Source organism: Cydia splendana, chromosome 9 (genome assembly GCF_910591565.1).
Source record: "Cydia splendana chromosome 9, ilCydSple1.2, whole genome shotgun sequence".
NCBI lineage: Eukaryota > Metazoa > Arthropoda > Insecta > Lepidoptera > Tortricidae > Cydia > Cydia splendana.
Genome location: NC_085968.1, coordinates 9,552,033 through 9,570,627, shown reverse-complemented (window position 1 = coordinate 9,570,627; position 18,595 = coordinate 9,552,033). Strand labels below are relative to the sequence as shown.

Genomic DNA, 18,595 nt, shown 5'->3' with positions numbered 1-18,595 from the left:
CAACAAACTAATATACAGTCCCAACCTAGTTTCCTAAAGTTGTATATGGCTTATTACTTATTAGGACCTAATCTCAAGGTCGATCGGCATCCGGCATATTATTAATCGTAAATTTACGCCATTATAGATATTATACAGGTAGAGCCTGATGGCTATTCCGGCCCACGCACGGTGATTCACCATGTCACAATATGACACTTGACAAATTGTAATGGACATAAGTTGTGTCATGTTTATGTTGATATTTTGCACTGTTGGGATTAGTTAGACAATGTTTCTCTAAATAACTTATGTAGTTTTAAGACTTACAATAATAGAAAGTTCAATCAATCACGGGACTGGATTATGCGATCGATAACACAAAACAATTCTTCCTATTCGCGATTCCCATACAATATGGATTCCACGCAACTAGGAATAGGAAGAATTGCGTTTGTGTTATCGATCGCATAATCCCTGGCAACACGTACGTATACCTATATATAATATTATTCGCATTGACTGTTTCTGGAAAACCAAGTAAGCTTGTATAATAAGATAATAATTTATTCGTATAAAATTTATATGAGATAAATTCTGTAGAATATTATATCCGAAAGCTTAGCAGGTCAGGCATTTTTTACCACGACATGACACAACATTTTAATTGTCCACTCTGTTTTGCGGCTCAAAGGGCCTACCGCAAAACACGTTCGACGTGTTGCCTCCCTGTCACACTTACGTAGGAATTTATAAGGGTGACAGAGAGGCAACACGTCGAACGTGGTTCGCGGTAGGCCCTCTGTAGCCCAGGTAGCCCTTCTCGTTGAGATTTCGCGGTGAAAATGTTTTTTATCTCGCACTGCGCACCAACTATTTCATATCTTTCATAGAGGATTACCTACCTAAGTATACCTTTCCCAGACGGCACGCTTGAAGTTTAGTTTAAGGGTCGTTCTCTCATTTCGTGCAAATCGGTGATGTTCTCTCGATTTGTAAATTTTCTTTTAAATGGTAAATTTTTGGGTTTTCATGCATTGTGGATTCATTTATTGACACTTTTATGCTAAAGGCACCTTCGTAACCTTATTCCTTTTCATTTAATAAGACTGGTGGTAATGAACTGCGCGCTGGTAATGAAATGGGCATGGATGGTAATTTTATCAGTGGAGGGTAATGAAACAAACTTATGAAATCGCAATAAAAAAACTTTACTTAACGAAAATTAACACCATTAATATAATGAACAACATTAAAATCACGTGTCTTAAGCGCTGTGCAGACGATCAAGCCGACTTAACAAATACTCCGGCTTGACAATCGCGACTTATGATTTACCACCTAGCTTGTAGCGATTGTCAAGCACAATTTACGTGATTGAAGACGTATTTCGTATTGTTGATTTATTTAATGATCACACAGCACTACATCAGTCTTGTCACCAACACACTGAGAAACTACATACTTTAATTTAAAATTAACATCCAAATACACTCGACTGCCAATCCATCCACCGTAGCTCCATAAACTCGCAAAATCTCAAGCACTCATGAGTCAACAGGAGATGCACCAGGAGAAGCCTAAGGGTTATATTTCTAATGTCCGGTACAAAAAGTCTTACAAGCCTCTCTACTAGTTCAAGGCAGCCAGAGTCTCCACGAAAAGCCCAACAAGCTAAAAGTAGTAGGCTTAAGTTGTGCCTCACCTCCAAAGAAATGAAGCCCAGGGTTCCTAAAATAAATATTTTTTGGTAATACACCCTAAGGAAATTCCTTTGGACCTTTTCCAATAGTAGAATGTACGTTGACTCGTAAGGGATCCAGGCTAATGCTGACGCCTCCGACTTGCTTCTGACCAGAACATTGTAAAAAACTTTTATGGGGCAAGGGTCACGGAATTCTCTGACGTTGCGAGTGACAAAAAGCCTAATCTACTGAAGCTACAGTACCAAGTGCTTTGATATGGTCGTGAAATGTTATCCGCGTATCGAATATGACCGCAAGATCCTTTACTGAGACGACTCTTGTTATTACAAGAGTCTATTGATCTAAGAGTCTATTGGCTCAGGTCCAAGAAAAAATTGAGCATGTGTAGGAAATAGGGCTTGATTAAAACTACACACTTGACACTTAGCCGCATTGAAAGTCAGTTTGTTATCCCGACTCCATTGGAACAGAGATGAAACATCCTCCTGCAGCAACTTACAATCCTCCTCCTTCTCAACTCAATATACCAATTTAAGATCGTTGGCGTAGAGTAGACAACGAGCGTTATGGATAACCGAGGGCAGGTCATTGACCATTATTCCAAATAGGAAAGGCCCCAAGATTGAACCTTGGCTGTCACCAGAACGAGTATGGTACGGATCTGGTACGAAGTGGCCATGCTGGTCGTTGCGTACTGCGGTTGATCACGCAGATAACTGGCAAAAATGTTAAGCAAATGTGGATTGAACCCAATAGCGTCTAGTTTGTGTAGGAATACATCGTTACCCACACGATTGAAGGCTTTTCGGAAATCATAATACAGGACGTCTATCAGGATAGCCATATCCAGATGCTCTGAGATGGTGTCAACCAAGGTCAGGTTAGTTTTCACAGACCGTTGCGCTCTGAAACCATGCTGAGTGAAGCACAGGAATAATGGTTTCACTTGTTTCGACAACGTGCCATGGAGTATGGACTCAAACAGCTTTGCTGAAACTGAAAGAAAAGAATACCTTGACTTTGGGATCGGTCTTATCCGTGAAATCTTCCAATGGTGAGGATATGTACTTGTGGAGAGTAGGTACCAGATTAAGCATGGAGTGTATTGGACCATTCAAATGCTCTAAACACCCCTTTAAGATATATGCAGGTACCTAAGTAGTCTGGACCAACAGCATAGAAGCCCGAAAAACTTACTTTGGTGTTAAGACCCCTTATGCAGGTACCTAAGTAGTCTGGACCAACAGCATAGAAGCACGAAAAACTTACTTTGGTGTTAAGACCCCTTACATTTTGGTAAATTAGATCCAGTGAAGGTTTCAAATCAGGATTCCGAACTAAGTATTACTGGTTGGTTTTTGTCTGACTCCCATTGACGTTGGATTTACGAAATGACCACGATTATTGGGCTACATAGTTGGAAATAAACAGGATTCATACATTGTCGTGGGTACTCCTATTTTGAAAGTCTTGGAGTCCCCTTTGAGCTTAAGTTCATCGACAGTGCACCATGAATAACAGCAGATATGCCCGTATGTCCTCCGATCCTCAAGCTATATTCCACAGATGGATGAACTTGCGATGGTCCACCGCCCTGAGAGGGATTTTACACCGCTTTTTACTGCTGGTATCAGTTTTCTGAGATTTATCACGCACGGATTGGGAATTGTCGCTTTTGACGGCGGAGGCACTATTATTGCTTATCGGCCTGTGTTTATATTTCTGTAGTTTCTGCCCTTTATTCCAAACATGTGCCCCGTTCTCTACCTTATCGTCGACAGGTATCAGATGATTCACTTAGTCTCTTAGTAACGTGTCAAATTTCTCAGCACAGTCCTTGAGTGCGGTCTGGTATTATATGTAGAGCGCCAGATTATGTTAATCTACTGCGCTCTAGTTAAATCCAAAAAATCACCAGTTGGGCTCCCCTATATATTATTACAGTTTACAGTTTTAAATGCTTATACCAACATTCTATTTATAATAACTTAACCCTCTTTCCATTAAATGCACTGCCTCAAATACATTATCATTACCTTTTAAATTCGTTCATTACCTTCCCTGGCAAAATTGGAAGGAAAAGAAATGAATGAAACAGATATGAATGAAGTTTTGGAAGTTTTCGTCGCCTAGGTCGGTTGATATCAGATCTTGATTTCGCAGAATAAGCCACACGAAAGGCAACCCTAAAACACATCAATTAGGTATAATTTTAATAATGTACAATTGGTACTTACTGTATATATCACTAGATGGCGATGACGATTTATCTGAACCACACTCCTTCCCGACACGAGAGAACGTAGGTATTTTCGTCAAAAGCAACATACGGACGACCGCTGTGGTAGCACGCGGCCAACTGACTGACGAACAATGTGTTGTATCCGCGGGAATTGCTATATACCCTTGCTATATAGCAAAATATAGCTAATCCATTTCTCGCGTCGGTAATGAAGAAATTGCTTGGACCATCACTTATAAAGCTGTATAGTTTTATTGTTAATTTCTTAGCGTATAATATTATAGGATATAAAACATAACTAAATTACTTGTTTACTGAACCAACAACAAGTTTTCTATTTTTAGTATCTTAAGGTTCAAATGGAGGTCAAAGTTTAACTTCACGCGTTACATGCAGAGAGGAATGAAAATAGTGGGGGTTAATTGTAAATATAAAGAAAATAACCACCTTTTTAGAATTGTTCATGGCGGGCCAATATACTTTAGGTCCTATGTTACAACCTTGCATTAACAGATATTCGAAAACACCATCACATTTTTGGTAAATTGCAAATAATACCGATTTGCACGAAATGCGAGAATGACCCTTAAAAGTAGAGAGTTTTAAAACGATAACAGATGATGAAACATTTTATATAAACAACCGCTTCTCCATACAAACGTAGTCTCCATTTTCTTTGTAGATTTTTTTTATTATAGCGTTAGGAGCGTAAAACAAATTGGAAGTATTAAAAGTTCCTAACTCTTATAATAATTAAAAAATCGAAAATAATGAAATGAAGGGGCATAGCTGTGGTTAATATGTGGTGTGTGATAGGGGCAGGTGGGTGTGTGTGGGGGGTTGTTTGTGGTGTGGTGTGGTTTATTGCGTAAAAATATTTTCTATAATGTGCATATCCAGAGAGGAAAATGAGGACTACCTTTGTTTCGAAAAAAATCAATAAAATTAAAGTGCGCAAACGGTTACAAACGTGTAGGATGTAAACGTCTCAAAATGCAGTCTCGTAAAAACACAGGCATTACATAGGTCAGCGCAAGGCAGTAAACTGGTAGCTAGGTTATACTTATACCTAAAATATGGTTCTGACATCACCGATTTCTGCGAATGTCGAAGATTCAAAGGTCAACTGCCTGAAAACAGCAATACTTTGATCCACGACTGTGTGAGCTTAGGTTACTAGTATATCTGTCTAGACTAACACGCCATACCGGACCTCACATTTATTATTTTGAAATCATCCTTATAACGGACTAAGTAGGTATTCTAGGTATTTATCTATAACAGTTACAACGGCGCTTTTACCGGTGCTAGCTCATCTCTCTCACACTCGTGTTGCACAAGGATTGTAGGAATGAGAAGATAAATATTCGAACGCCCCGTTTACCTATGAGAATTCGACTTTGGTGTTAAAATTAAAATAATCGATGTAATTACATGAGTCATTCTGTCGCTTCCGCGGTTCGGTTGGATCATCTTGTGGACGTGGGAGTCATTGAAAACACATTGGGCATGAGATTCGCAAAAACGTGGTTATTGTTCCAGCCTATACGGCACTTTACTTCAATTGGTATTTCTAGGGTTCCAATCCTTTAATTAAGCAATTCAATCTATCAATTGGAGGTCTAAAGGCAAAAAACTTAATTGATGGTCTTAGGTAATGTTATCTATGAGCTATGAATGAATTACGCGTAGAAATAATCTATTACTTTGAATCCAAAAGTGCACCAAAGATTTATGATTTTATTTTTTAGTATTAGCTTTTTTATTATGTTATAAAAATGTTATTAAATAAAGTAAGTTTAACGAGGTTACCTAAAGTAGAACGTGGCTGGTACAAAAATAATAGCAAGCTATTTCAAACTTAGATTTATTGGTCCCAGTGCAAACGGGGCAAGGGTTGACTTTGTTATCGAATACAGAACAAGATCGCTACAGATTTCCAATTAATTCGATAAAGAAGCCATGCGGGGTCAACGCAGCTGTGATTCAATAGGCATCCATTTGAACCCAAACAAGTGACATCATCTATCAATAAAGAACAAGGAACTCATTCTCAAATGTGTATGTCGTATGTAAATTATATCAAAAACGTATTGGACGCGTGCGCTTCAACACTAGGGATTGCAAACCGGATTGATTTTCAATCCGGCCGGATCCGGCCGGATTTTGGCCTCAATCCGGCCGGATCCGGCCGGACCGGATCCGGTTAGGTATAAGGATATTAAAGTTAATTAAATGGCATATTTTTCAAGTTTTATGCGTTATATGAGAAACAAAGGGTATTTTTACAAATGTATTCATAAAACAACAATTTGAAGTTAATAAGAAATAACTTTTTAACAATAAAATAAATCTAAGTATTAAAAAGTGTCACGTAGTCAATCTCAATTTAAAAATAAAATATGATTTATTATTTTTATTATATTTAATCACTCACATTCTGCTCAAATTTATACGTTTACAATAAAAATATAAATTTGATTAGATTCCAAAGCCTGTTAATGGGATAATTATGGGATGGGAAATGGAACTCCTTGAAAGGACAAGTTTTCGTAACTGTTCTTTGATGGAATTATTTGTAACGCTGACATCCATTCTAGTAACAAGATATTTTACTTTTAACCAAAATTGTATGAAATGCATTCTAATATTATCTTGCTTTCATTTTATATCCGTGAAAATAGTTTTATAGCCTAAATCACAAATAAATTAATAATACATGAATAAATATTTGGGGGACAATTTTATACAGATCGACCTACTCGTAGCCCCAAACCAAGCAAAGCTTGTAATATGGGTACTAGCTAGCTCTAGGTAGTACTACTTGGCGACGATATATATACGTATAGTATATTGATAAATACATGCTTATATACGTAGAAAACACTCATAACTCAGGAACAAATATCTGTGTTCATCACACAAATAAATGCCCTTACCGGTATTCAAACCCAGGACCATCGGCTTCATAGTCCATAGGCAGGGTCACTGAATGGTCACTACTCACTAGGCCAGACCGGTCGTTACAAATGCCTTCCATGGCATCTCCATCCTTTAATGTTTACTTCTAATTATTTAAGTAATCGTCGTATCGTGCCGATTCGTGCCACTAACATGAAAGAAGAGGAAATCCTCTTCTGTTCTCAATCATCGTCATATTAAATATCTTCTTATTTTACTAAATTTGGATTTTTTCATTCGTTCTTTATTCTGTTTAACTTCTTTCTTCTATCCGTCGCCTTTATCTCACTTAAAACGCGCAGTGGGTGCTGTGTGCGGTCTCTTTTTCTATTTTCCCGGATCCGGTCCGGATCCGGTGATTTCAACCGGATCCGGTAGCTTCTAAAAAGTGCCGGATCCGGCCGGATTACCGGATCCGCCGGACCGGATTGCAATCCCTATTCAACACGCAAAGAAACTAATGGTCGGAAATACCATATATCTGTGTATCACAACAATCAACATTACAATCAACCAGTATGTTCAACCAGTATGTAGCATATTAAATTTTCTGGTGGTTAAATTAGGAACTTGTATTAGCTTGATACGAGTATATATTTTCTGTCATACTAAATACAATTTCAGCGTACAATTTTAGGTGACACCTAATAAGCAAAAGGAAGAAGCTTTACAGGTACCTACCTACATTAAATGTATAAAAAATTATAACTGTCCATATTAGCTCGATAGAGTTTAATTGTTCCGTTTAATTGCAGCACCATTTTAAATAGAGGTATTACGATTATGTAAATTTCATATAAAAAAACGTCATATTACACGTGGCCGTACATTCATTTTATATTTATTACACTTCTAAATAACTCAAATTTCGTTACCGTTTTGTTATACGTTAATTTATAAGTCTTTTTCAGTGCATACTGTGAGTCCGCAAACACCCATTAGACGTTGTCAGTAAATCTTTATTAAGTGAATCCTGCGAGTAATCAAAGTTTTGCTTTTGTATTGCATATAAATTGCAAATACCTACTGCGGTGGCATGTTATGAACACCATGAAGAAAATTATTTAAAGTACCTATACCTGTACCTATGTAGTATGTTATCGTCAAATCGTCATGTTCATTAGCATATGCAATCGATTTCAATTCAAACAAAAATCTACAACTTCTAGTCTTAGTTTAAATATTTCGCATTTTTCTAATGACACACACGGTTGCCACAATAGGTAACTATATTATAAAACTGTAATTAGATTAATTGTATGTAATCGATGCCTATCTAAAATTGATTCCAGTAATAATATGGACGTGTTTTTTTATAAACACAACCAGTGGCACTAAAATATCCGGGTGTTTCATCGCCCTCATCAGTCTTCCTAAAATATCGACGAAAGCAAACACCGGGTATCATGTACCTCGGATTAAATTAGCTTTTGGCTCTTACTTTTTTTTAACACAACAGATAAAACACATTTATAGAAGCTGGACATAAATATAGCCATAAAGAAATGAGCCATACGCTGCAGATATCACACAGAATGGCTTTTAAAAATTTAAGTTTTAACTATTTTTATCGGGTTAAATTCCTAAATTTTGTGTGACGAAAATGTACGTGACGGATCAGGATCACTAATCTAATAATTTTAATTTGTGTGCGTTTATCGCAAAACTCTCTTGTTTTATATACTAGTAGAAGGACCCATTATACACAGAGAAACCAGAGACAAACAATCCTCTTCAATCCATTAGTGATGTTCCAATTTCAATTACAGAGGCCATGTAAGTGCCCAACGACACCGCACGGCCAGTTTGCGCTCATTTGCCGTCGTTTCGCTCACAATTTACGACTGTTTTGCTTATTTCCCTCGTTTCGCCCGTATTGTGAGTTAATTTGCGATTAGATTACTCTTATGGGCATATTATGTCAGAGCTGTGATTCAATTTGGATTCGCTTTTAGTTATGTGGCATGTTTAATACAATTAAAGATAAATTACATGTTTTTCCGCGGATTTGCATACTTAGTACAAACGGCATCCGACAGCGAATCGCTCAACTTACTACAAAAAAGGCGGTAAAATGAGTCACTAAAACTCAATCAAATTTACTGTATGCGGCCAGTGCAAGTCCATAAAGGGGTTTAAAAGTAAAACGGTCGAGGTTATGGCATTGGCATTGGTTGTTTTCTTTGAATCGCGGCCTTAACGCCTCCTTGTTAAGCTACTGGTTGGAGAGACGACTTTATATGGTTTATACACACCCGGCAGCTTGTATTGAACAGGTCACGCTAAAATAGGCATTGTGTCAGAGAGATAAGGACGTTGACATGTCACTGAAATATGGTAGGGCTACGGAGGTAATAAATTAAAAGAAAAAGCTAATTAAAACAAAAATAAATTATTAAAACGGCTTTTGAAAACGATTTTATGTTTTAAAACTGAAATACCTACGTAAAACAATATTTGTTTTTCAATACAATTCAATATAACCTAAAATTTAATTAAAATTAATTTAAATAGCCTGTAAATTATTACAGCTAATTTAACAACAATATTTCCCCCTTTAAATAGATTTACGTAGTTTGCGAGTACAACCATTTATTATCAATGAAAATATTCAACATTAATAAATATAAGGTACTTATATTTATTAATAAGGTAGGTACACTACAGTTAATAGACATTTCGTGACATCCAACAATTTAAGCCAGATTAGTAAATCATCACATTTTAACCTCTACTACTTCTATGACTGGTGTATTCACCACTTTTTCAAAGGTTCTATAATCGGAATGTCAAATTGTAATTCAAGCATGTAGATATCTTATTAAGAAGTACTTACCGGCGCGGAACACTTCACCGCAGCCATCGCAGCGGCTGGCGAACTGCGCGTCGTAGCAGTTGCCGCAATAGATCTTGTCGAGCTTGGAGCCGAACTGCTTGTCCACCAGCGACACGCGGCACTTGGCGCACAGGAAACATGCCTCATGCCAGTGCTTGTCCTTGTACGACAGGTCCTGGAAATATGAACGGCATTGACAATTTGCTATTTAATTTGCGAAGTGCGTGGTCGGGGAAGTAAATGACTAAAACGGGCAAAATTTTCATACTACTTGACAGATCACGTCAGATGTCTAATGAGTCCTTAACCACCAGAGAGTCACGCGTCACGCACACAAAGCGAATAGGAAGGGAATTCAGAGCGGTTAAAACACTAAAAAGAGCCCTGTGAAGCACTTAATCGACTTGCTGGTAAGTCTGGCCAATTTTCCAGTAACTATCCATTGTTACAGCACTTACATACAGCTACTTTTCTACATTTTATTAACCCTAAGCGCTATACGACATAAAAAATGGGCATGTACAGCTACTTTTTATTCGCACGATTTTTTCGATCTACAGTTTTAAAAGAAGCCTTTATCAATGAGACATGTCGGCTCCGTTAGGCCTCTACATTACAGAGTTTCAATTTCAATTCATACACGAATTTTGCAGTTTGCAGTACAGGGGTTCCGCCAATTGGTTGGCCAAGTAAACGCAACACCCTTTCTTATGAATAAAGTAACTATAGAAGTAGCTTAAGATATGACATCTGCTATATATAAGTATACTTAGCAAGCTTTATTTTTAAACGTATATACATATTTCATCGTCTTAGAGTCTGTGCGGAAAGAGAAGAGTCGTGGAATGTATTGGGCCCCATACATTCCACGACTCTATAAATACGTATTTATTTTACAATGACGTGTTGCCAGTTATTAAAAATTAAGTTTGCGAAACAAATTACTACGTTATCACCAGTGAAATCATAATTATGGAAATTCTCTAATGGAATATTCGTGTATGTCATTTATCATTAGACGGGACTAATTCAATATTAGAATCATTGAATGTAACAGCAATGTGTAGGACTAATTTAAATATTAGATTATTGAATGTAACAGCAATTTGTTTAATATAATTCTAATACTACATCATCAATATTCAGTAACATCATATTCTTATAATAATATCATCATTTCATTTGTCAAATATAGAATACTGTGTCTACGTAGAAATACTTAAGATAACTTGTATGACATCATTTTAATTAATACCTACGACTAACCGCCACTTGCACCATCCCGCTAACCCGGGGTTAAGCGGTTAAACCGTTAACCCAGTGTCAAATTGTACTGGTAACCATGGTAACTCCAGGTTTAACCGGTTAACTCCGGGTTAGTGAGAACGTGCAAGTGGCCCTTATACACACAAAATAAAATCACATACCTAACGAAATGAATCGAAAATGACATTAACATTATGAAACTCGTTTCTCGAAATGAGATTTCTTTATCCGTGATTCTTAGAACGATGTTAACGCGAACCTAAATATTTAGGAAGAAGTAGGCAACTCATTGACAGACAAGGTATAATTAACATGTACAAAACAACTCCAACTGACATGATAGTAAATTAACAAATAGGTTAGAACAAAAAACTGGTCAAGGGTAAGTAGAATTTGTTGTATTGTACGTATTTAGAACATCTTTATAAATATGTAATTATGAAATGTAGACTAAATAGGTACTTACCTACTCGTAGTCTAATTTTAAATTTCGTTTGTTACAATTTTAAAAATAGAGTCATAATTGCGATAACTTACTGAATGTGAGTATTAAGTAACTTTATAAACTAGAATTGTTTACCGTTTTTAGGATGCTTATCAATACTATACATTTCTTTTTAGTATTTTCATTGGTATTCGATTGAAATCGTATTATGTAGTTGTGCCAGAAACCACATTAAATAGCAATAAGATTAAGAAAATTATAACAAAACAAAATAATGATTGTTGCTCAATTTACATAAGAAGCATTTTGTATTATACGTCTTTTATAGATGATATAAAATATGACATTCATCTCTAAGTACCTACCCAGCGCAATCACGAGAGCTCAGTGATATATGTGAGTTTGATATATTGCTATCGGTTTTTCAAATCTAGCACGGAGCTCTTGTGAATCCTAATATTAGTGGGCGATAATTATTGAGCTTAACTTTGATTGAGAACCGTTCGCAATACTGTATATGGCTTGCCTTGCGGTAATTAATAATTAAGGGCACATAAATCATTGAAACGACGGGTAAGTTAATGTCCTTAATTTGTTGTGATTGCTAATTTTGACTTGATTTTAATTAATTTCATTTTTTTAACTTTTTCATATCAGTTGCTTTGTTGTGTGAAAATAAGACAAACAAAGTGTGTTTGTCATTATTAGGTACAACGACAACCAAATAAATAAAGACTGGTAACTCTTCAGAAGAAATGCTATGATTAATTTTTGCATCAAGTGTGTGTTTAGATGTGGAAATGAAGAGCTAATGGATGATAAATGCAGTACTTTCTGTTTACATGTAGTTTCATGGAAATATTGAAACAGTCCAATTCGGAATTTTGTACTTTAAACCGTTTTACTAATTGGCATGTTTCTAATTTTTATCGAGATTATTGATTCTTTCCTTCTTAAATCATTCGTACTGTCTCTATATACACCAAAATTTTTGTATAATTTATAGTGTCTGATTTCTTCTGAGGATGCTAAGGATTAGCTGGACAGAAAGGAAGACGAATGAAGAGGTCCTGAGCATGGCGGGAGAGAAGAGATGCCTGTTAGACACAATAGTTAACAGAAGGGGCAAGATGGTTGGCCACCTGATACGGCACGACAAAATCTTTTTAAGCATCCTGGAGGGCAAGAAAGAGGGGAAAAGACGCAGAGCATGGCCCAGGCTCACATATCTCAGCCAAATAAAAGATAGAGTTTCTGTCGTGTCGTACGAGGGAGTTAAAAGGCTGGCCCAGCAAAAAGAAGAGTGGCGATTACTCCACCGACAAGAGCATAGCTCTTAAATATTGATGATGATGATTTCTTCTGACAGACCCATTACGAAAACTGACTGACTCTGTATGTAGGTTTTGTTTTCGGTTCAACTTAGATTAGTTATCCCTCGATTTCCTGTTTCAATCATTCATAATCTACAGCGTACATTAATTTGGCGTCTTATATCAGACGCAAATCGATATGAGCAGCAGCTCAGACGTCATAACTACAATCTCGAGTTATTTCCAGTCCGTGATACACAACGTTTCAAGACAAACATTCATACTATCAAATTCTATTACATAGGTACATCAATATAAAGTTCACTGACCAAATAACGAGTTTAATGTAATACCAAGCGTAACAGCCAGTGACACTGTATTTCATATAATTCATATTTTAACAGTTCATAAGAACACCAGAAGAATTCAAATAAATCACGCAGCGGTTGACGAATGCTTCACTGTTCAAGTTTCAAAATAAAGCGCCCCTCATTCCAGATCTATTCCTGCTCGGCTCTCAGCGCGCGTTTAAAACTCGCGTGTCGTAATGTCAATAAAATATGAAAGTTTATTTTTACCGATTACGAAATACTTAGCGGGGAGTCTTGTATAAATCTCAAAAGAATTACTGACAGATCCGACGATGGCTCAAGGTCGGCACATTAAAACTGTTTCCAGCTCGGAAATAGAATCAGCAGGCGTTTGTTCGCACCGCTCGCCAATTTGTTTAAGTCAAAACAAAACTGCAAAATAATTCTAATAATATTTCCATGATTTATTTCGCTGTTCATAAACAAGAATCTAGCTTTTATTTCTGCGTTATTTGTAGCTGTTGCTGCTACAGCAGCTATGCCGGGATTACACGGTCTTACGTTTCATTGTAAACAACAGCAAGCTTCAGCCATTTAATATGAGCTGCGAAACGAATGAGACTAAAAATCTATAATAAAAACTACCTGCAATAAATCTTTTAAAGGTCAAATTTGCTGAGCAGTTTATAGTCCATAATGAGCTGGCCAGGTTGGCCTCTGTCTATCCCAACAGGGAAAGTGGTCGCGTGGAATGTTTATTCATTATCTTAAGGATTGAGTAAACAGCGACAAGTTGCAGCTGTTATTCGGACAGGAAAAGTCATTCGTCGGTGGTGGAGATATATGTGTAGTGTTTGGCGTAGCGTGCCCACGTTGGCTTGGCACGGGCGCTGGGGCCGTGTGCAGAGGTACGCCCGAGGAATCTGGGCCGGCTGGAGTGACATAACTAAATTTGATCGGCCGTAACAAAGCTCGGAATGCCGAGGATTCTTATTTCAATACAAAAGATACATTGCTGTTTCTACTATCACTTTGCCAATATTCAATATTGATTGTTTCCCGTAATAAGAAGAATTTAAACACCATATTGGAATTATTGCATTAATATAGGCAATAATAATATTCGGCTAGACAATGGAATCAATAATGAGCCTCTAACTATTATTGCGCACGCCTTGATGGAAATTTATCAACTTCAAGAGTTGCCTTTTGGCTTGGCCAATGATTTGCAAACTATCAACACATGGTCTCGGTATAACGAGCCAACTTTGACAGCATGTTTTTCAGACTGATATAATATTCTATTACTAAACTACAGTAACTCCCACTATCGTACTTGTCAGCAGGTTTTTACTAGTACAGTCGCCATCAGATATATCGGAGCGGCCAAGGTGCTCACAAATATCGGAACACGCCTCTATTGTCAGGGCGTTAGAGCGCGTGTTCAGATATTGTGAACACCTTGGCCGCTCCTATATATCTGATGGCGACTGTACCTAGGTATACCTTTATTTTATTGTAACTTCTTCTCAGTCAAATAAAAGTGAAAGTTGCTCACATATAGCCAACGTTCATCCAAAGTTGAGACGAGTTGATTAAAGTTCTAAGACAGTTCCCAAGATTCGAGTCAACCTCCTGTGAAGTTGATCTTAAATGGCGAATGTTCAGGTGTATACCCAAATTGTCGCAATTGGTCGAAGTGGAAGTTGTGGTTACCTTGGAGTCGATGCCGATGGTCTTGTTGCACTCCTCGCAGCCGTTGGCGAAGACGCTCTCGTAGCACTTGATGCAGTAGGGGTGCTCATCGCGCAGCACGTAGCGCTGGCCGGTCAGCGACTCGTCGCACTGCCAGCAGCAGAAGTGCCCGCTGTGCCAGTCCTTGTTCATCGCCTTGGTGTATTCGCCACTGAAAATTAGCTGTGGACAAGGAATATTCATAGAAGAATTGAGGAAATTCGATATCCAAGGCAATCGCTTCTTTATTAATCAAATTTGAAACTGATTCGGTATGATTATTCCAGTTTATTGCCAATTGTTTCAAATATAGGAAAACAGGTTTGTAACGGTTTGTTCTATTTATAGAAGTTCTGGCGAAAAATCATTAGTCAAGATTGCCAAGATGCTTAACCTAGGCTAAAAGGGATTAAGTACTTAGTACTAGGTTCGTGACTTTGACCTATATGAAGATTTTATATTTTGTTAGATGGTTAATACTTATCTTATAATATACCTATTCAGAAACATATTCTAGGGTCTAAAAGTCATCAGTTTCAACATATCATATTTCATATTTGCGTTGTTTCTTAATCAGCTTCATTGTTTATGGATTAGTATAAAACTGTAATATGCCTATAAATACCTTAGATTAGGTCGGGTATGTGAGGGTGGCCAATAGGGAACCTACGAATGTAAACATCATCATGTACATGTCACTAAAGGTCGAACACGGTAATCGACACTTGGCTGCACAGACACTGTCGCATCACTGAGGGTCAAGGGAGTTTGGCCACCGCACACATACCCATCGTCGCCGACATTGCTGGTGGTGGTCTGCTCGATCTCTGTGACTGTGACCTCGCCATCCTTAGATTCCCTACGCTTCGAGGATTTCTTGACCTTCCTGGTCTTCCTCTCGGTGGTGGTGTACTGGACTTGAACGTCAACGTCAGCCATGGCAGCAGTCGGTCTGCCTGATTTCAAAAAGCGATACGACGCGGTCGCGACCCGAATTCGAATGGCGAGCACCGGTATAGGATAGCGGGAATTATTCCAGAATGTTTAGCGTCGTCGGTGGGGGGAGTTTGGGATTTAAATTTGGAAGAGTGACGGAGAGGGCAGGTGCGCGGGCGGCTCCCGAGCGAGGCGACCCGAGAATCGCGTGTTTCCCGGAGTAGCCCGTACGCCAGGACTTGGGCTTCACAGCGATCCGGCACTAGGCTTCCCCACCTTGGGAGATAACTGCTTTTGTATTTCCTGCCAAATATTTCCATTTTTAGCATTCTCTCATAATTTGGCAAGGCTACTTGGCGCTTAGATGCATTTCGGATCTTTTTTTGACGTAACAATACGATGCAGTCAATCGCTGTTTGATCCGGTGACTGGTAATTAACAAAAAGCATAAGCCGATTCAGAATACAACTAAATACAGAACTTAGTTTAGCTAAGTTATCCCTATTTAATGACCAACTTGATATCCTTACGAGTGTTCTTTCATATTTGCATAGAACATTGCAATTAATAACAGAAAATTGGACCAAATTATTATAGCAAAACCATTAGGTATTATTTTAGTATCAAGCTGGGTTAGTTAAATCGGTATCGGTGTCAGTTAATGCAATTTGCGCGTCAGAGCACTCGAAACTGTATTCTAATATTTGGGTCACTCGACATGAGTGTTACAATAAACTCACGCCGCCCTATATTGGTTAACAATTACTGGTTTATGCACTATTAAAAGGCGTTACCAAATGAGTTCTAAAATTTCATAGTTTCTGTTGACATGTAAAAGTCATACCTACCTACTATAACAATCGGTTCAGTATATTAACGATCGATAACTTTGGAACAACGTGTTGCGAGTGTCAATTAGTGACTCTAGTTTTGATAAATAATAGTCATTTGTTTTACAAGGGGGCAAAGTGGTTGTTTAACCGCTCGTGCTAATATTGATACCCGAGCAAGCGAAAGATTCCAAAATTGAACCACGAGCGAGCGTAGCGTGGTTCGAAAAATGGAATCTTGAGCGTTGTGAGGGTTTCAAAGCACGAGGGTTAAATAAAATTTTCCCCCGAGTGAAACACAAAATTTTTCACCACAACAAACCGGAGCAAATATTAAATGTAAAATATCAAACAAAATCACATCCAAATGAATGTTATGACTACACATCGGTAACTCGTGGCATTTAGGTAGCACTTAAAAGATTAGTTTAATTAATTTCCTTTTTTTAGTGGTTTCTTTTTCTCGACTCGTATAGGAAGAACATTGTCACACCACTAGTCTGTGCCTGGTACCTAAATGCCACGAGTTACCGATGTGTGCTCATCACTAATCTTTTAAGTGCTACCTAAATGCCACGAGTTACCGATGTGTAGTTATGACGAACGGTCTGGCCTAGTGGGTTCGAATCCCAGTAAGGGCATTTATTTGTGTGATGAACACTAATATTTGTTCCTGAGTTATGGGTGTTTTCTATGTACATAAGTATGTATTTATCTATATAAGTATGTATATCGTCGCCTAGCACCCATAGTACAAGCTTTGCTTAGTTTGGGGCTAGGTTGATCTGTGTAAGATGTCCCCAATATTTATTTATTTATTTATTCTTAATATTTATTAAATATTTATCATTCAAGATCATCATTTAAAAGTCAATTCTATCAGCAAACATAAGAAAACAACTCAAACTTTGCATTTGATTACTTTGCCTCACATGTGAATAAAATGCAACTTTGCTATCAGTTTTTGAAGTGCAAAGTAAGCCTTTCCGAGCTGGTGTGGTGAAAAGAGACTTACGTTGCATATGGGTTTTTATTATTTGACCATAGGCCAGGATCATGTTGCATTTTGGTTGAGTTGGTTATTGGATTGATACGAGTCATATGACTCCTACTCGTTCATGAATGGGTACTTAAACTCGTTTTACGTTTTAAACTACTCATTGAACACAGCAATATACTGGTTTTTAGTTTCCCAAGAATGCATATAACATGAATATAGTAAATGAGGGTAAACGCCATCTTTGCAATTGGAGTGTTACTGCCTGCCTGCCCGTCAACATTTTCGCATTTTTTCACGTTATTAGAGGGTTTGAAGGGGAAATTTCGCAAAGGGCAATTTGTTTCCATTCATCCGCAACAACTCATCGTCTTGGTTGATATTTCGAGCAGTATATTTCTAAAACATGTGTTAATTTTTTTACTTTTAGATGACTAAGTTTAGAGACATACAAATATAGGTAACTCATGGCATCAGATCAAAAATTCGAACATAAAGTATGAACAACAGAAGTAATAAATTTTCATCTAAAGAAACTAGATCTTTGAGGTTGCCAGACAGAAACGGTTACGTAATAGATGCAAAAGTGCAAAGCAGCGCAAATAAACAGACATCAAGTTGAGTCTAACCAGGTGGTCCCTTACAATTCCCGCGTGTAGGCGCAGATGAATGAAAGTGCTTAGGCGGGCTGTTTGCGCGCGGCGCGGGGCGCAGCGGATCCAGAAGTTGGGCCATTTTATTTAAAGTTGCCTCCTACACTTTTTTTCAAATTTGGGATTTTTTATGTAATTTCTACTCAGAATCATGAGCCCTTTTGATCCTAATAGGAGAAAAAAAGTGTCCCAAAATTTCCATTCAATTTTCGATCTTTCCATTCCGTGACCGCCATACAAAGTCTATGAAAAATGGTAACGGAATGGAAATAAAAACCTTGGGACACTTTTTTTCTTCTATTAGGATAGAAAGAGCTCGTGATTCTGAGTAGAAACAACATAAAATTTCACAAATTAAAAAAAAAACTGTAGGGGACAACTTTAAA

At 37.6% G+C, this 18,595-nt stretch overlaps 1 protein-coding gene across 4 annotated transcripts in view; it reads right to left on the bottom strand.

Annotated features, from left to right (window-relative positions):
- LOC134793527 (four and a half LIM domains protein 2-like) overlaps positions 1-18,595 on the bottom strand; it is a 215,124-nt gene that overhangs the window by 22,636 nt on the left and 173,893 nt on the right. For 3 of the 4 annotated variants that reach the window (XM_063765123.1, XM_063765122.1, XM_063765125.1), the window contains 2 exons: positions 14,776-14,976; positions 9,725-9,899 (listed from right to left, as the gene is read on the bottom strand). In XM_063765123.1, the coding sequence (XP_063621193.1) occupies positions 9,725-9,899; positions 14,776-14,976 (376 nt within the window). Of the gene's footprint in view, positions 1-9,724; positions 9,900-14,775; positions 14,977-15,580; positions 15,997-18,595 lie in introns of those variants that run through there. The other variant, XM_063765124.1, reaches the window with a different exon arrangement.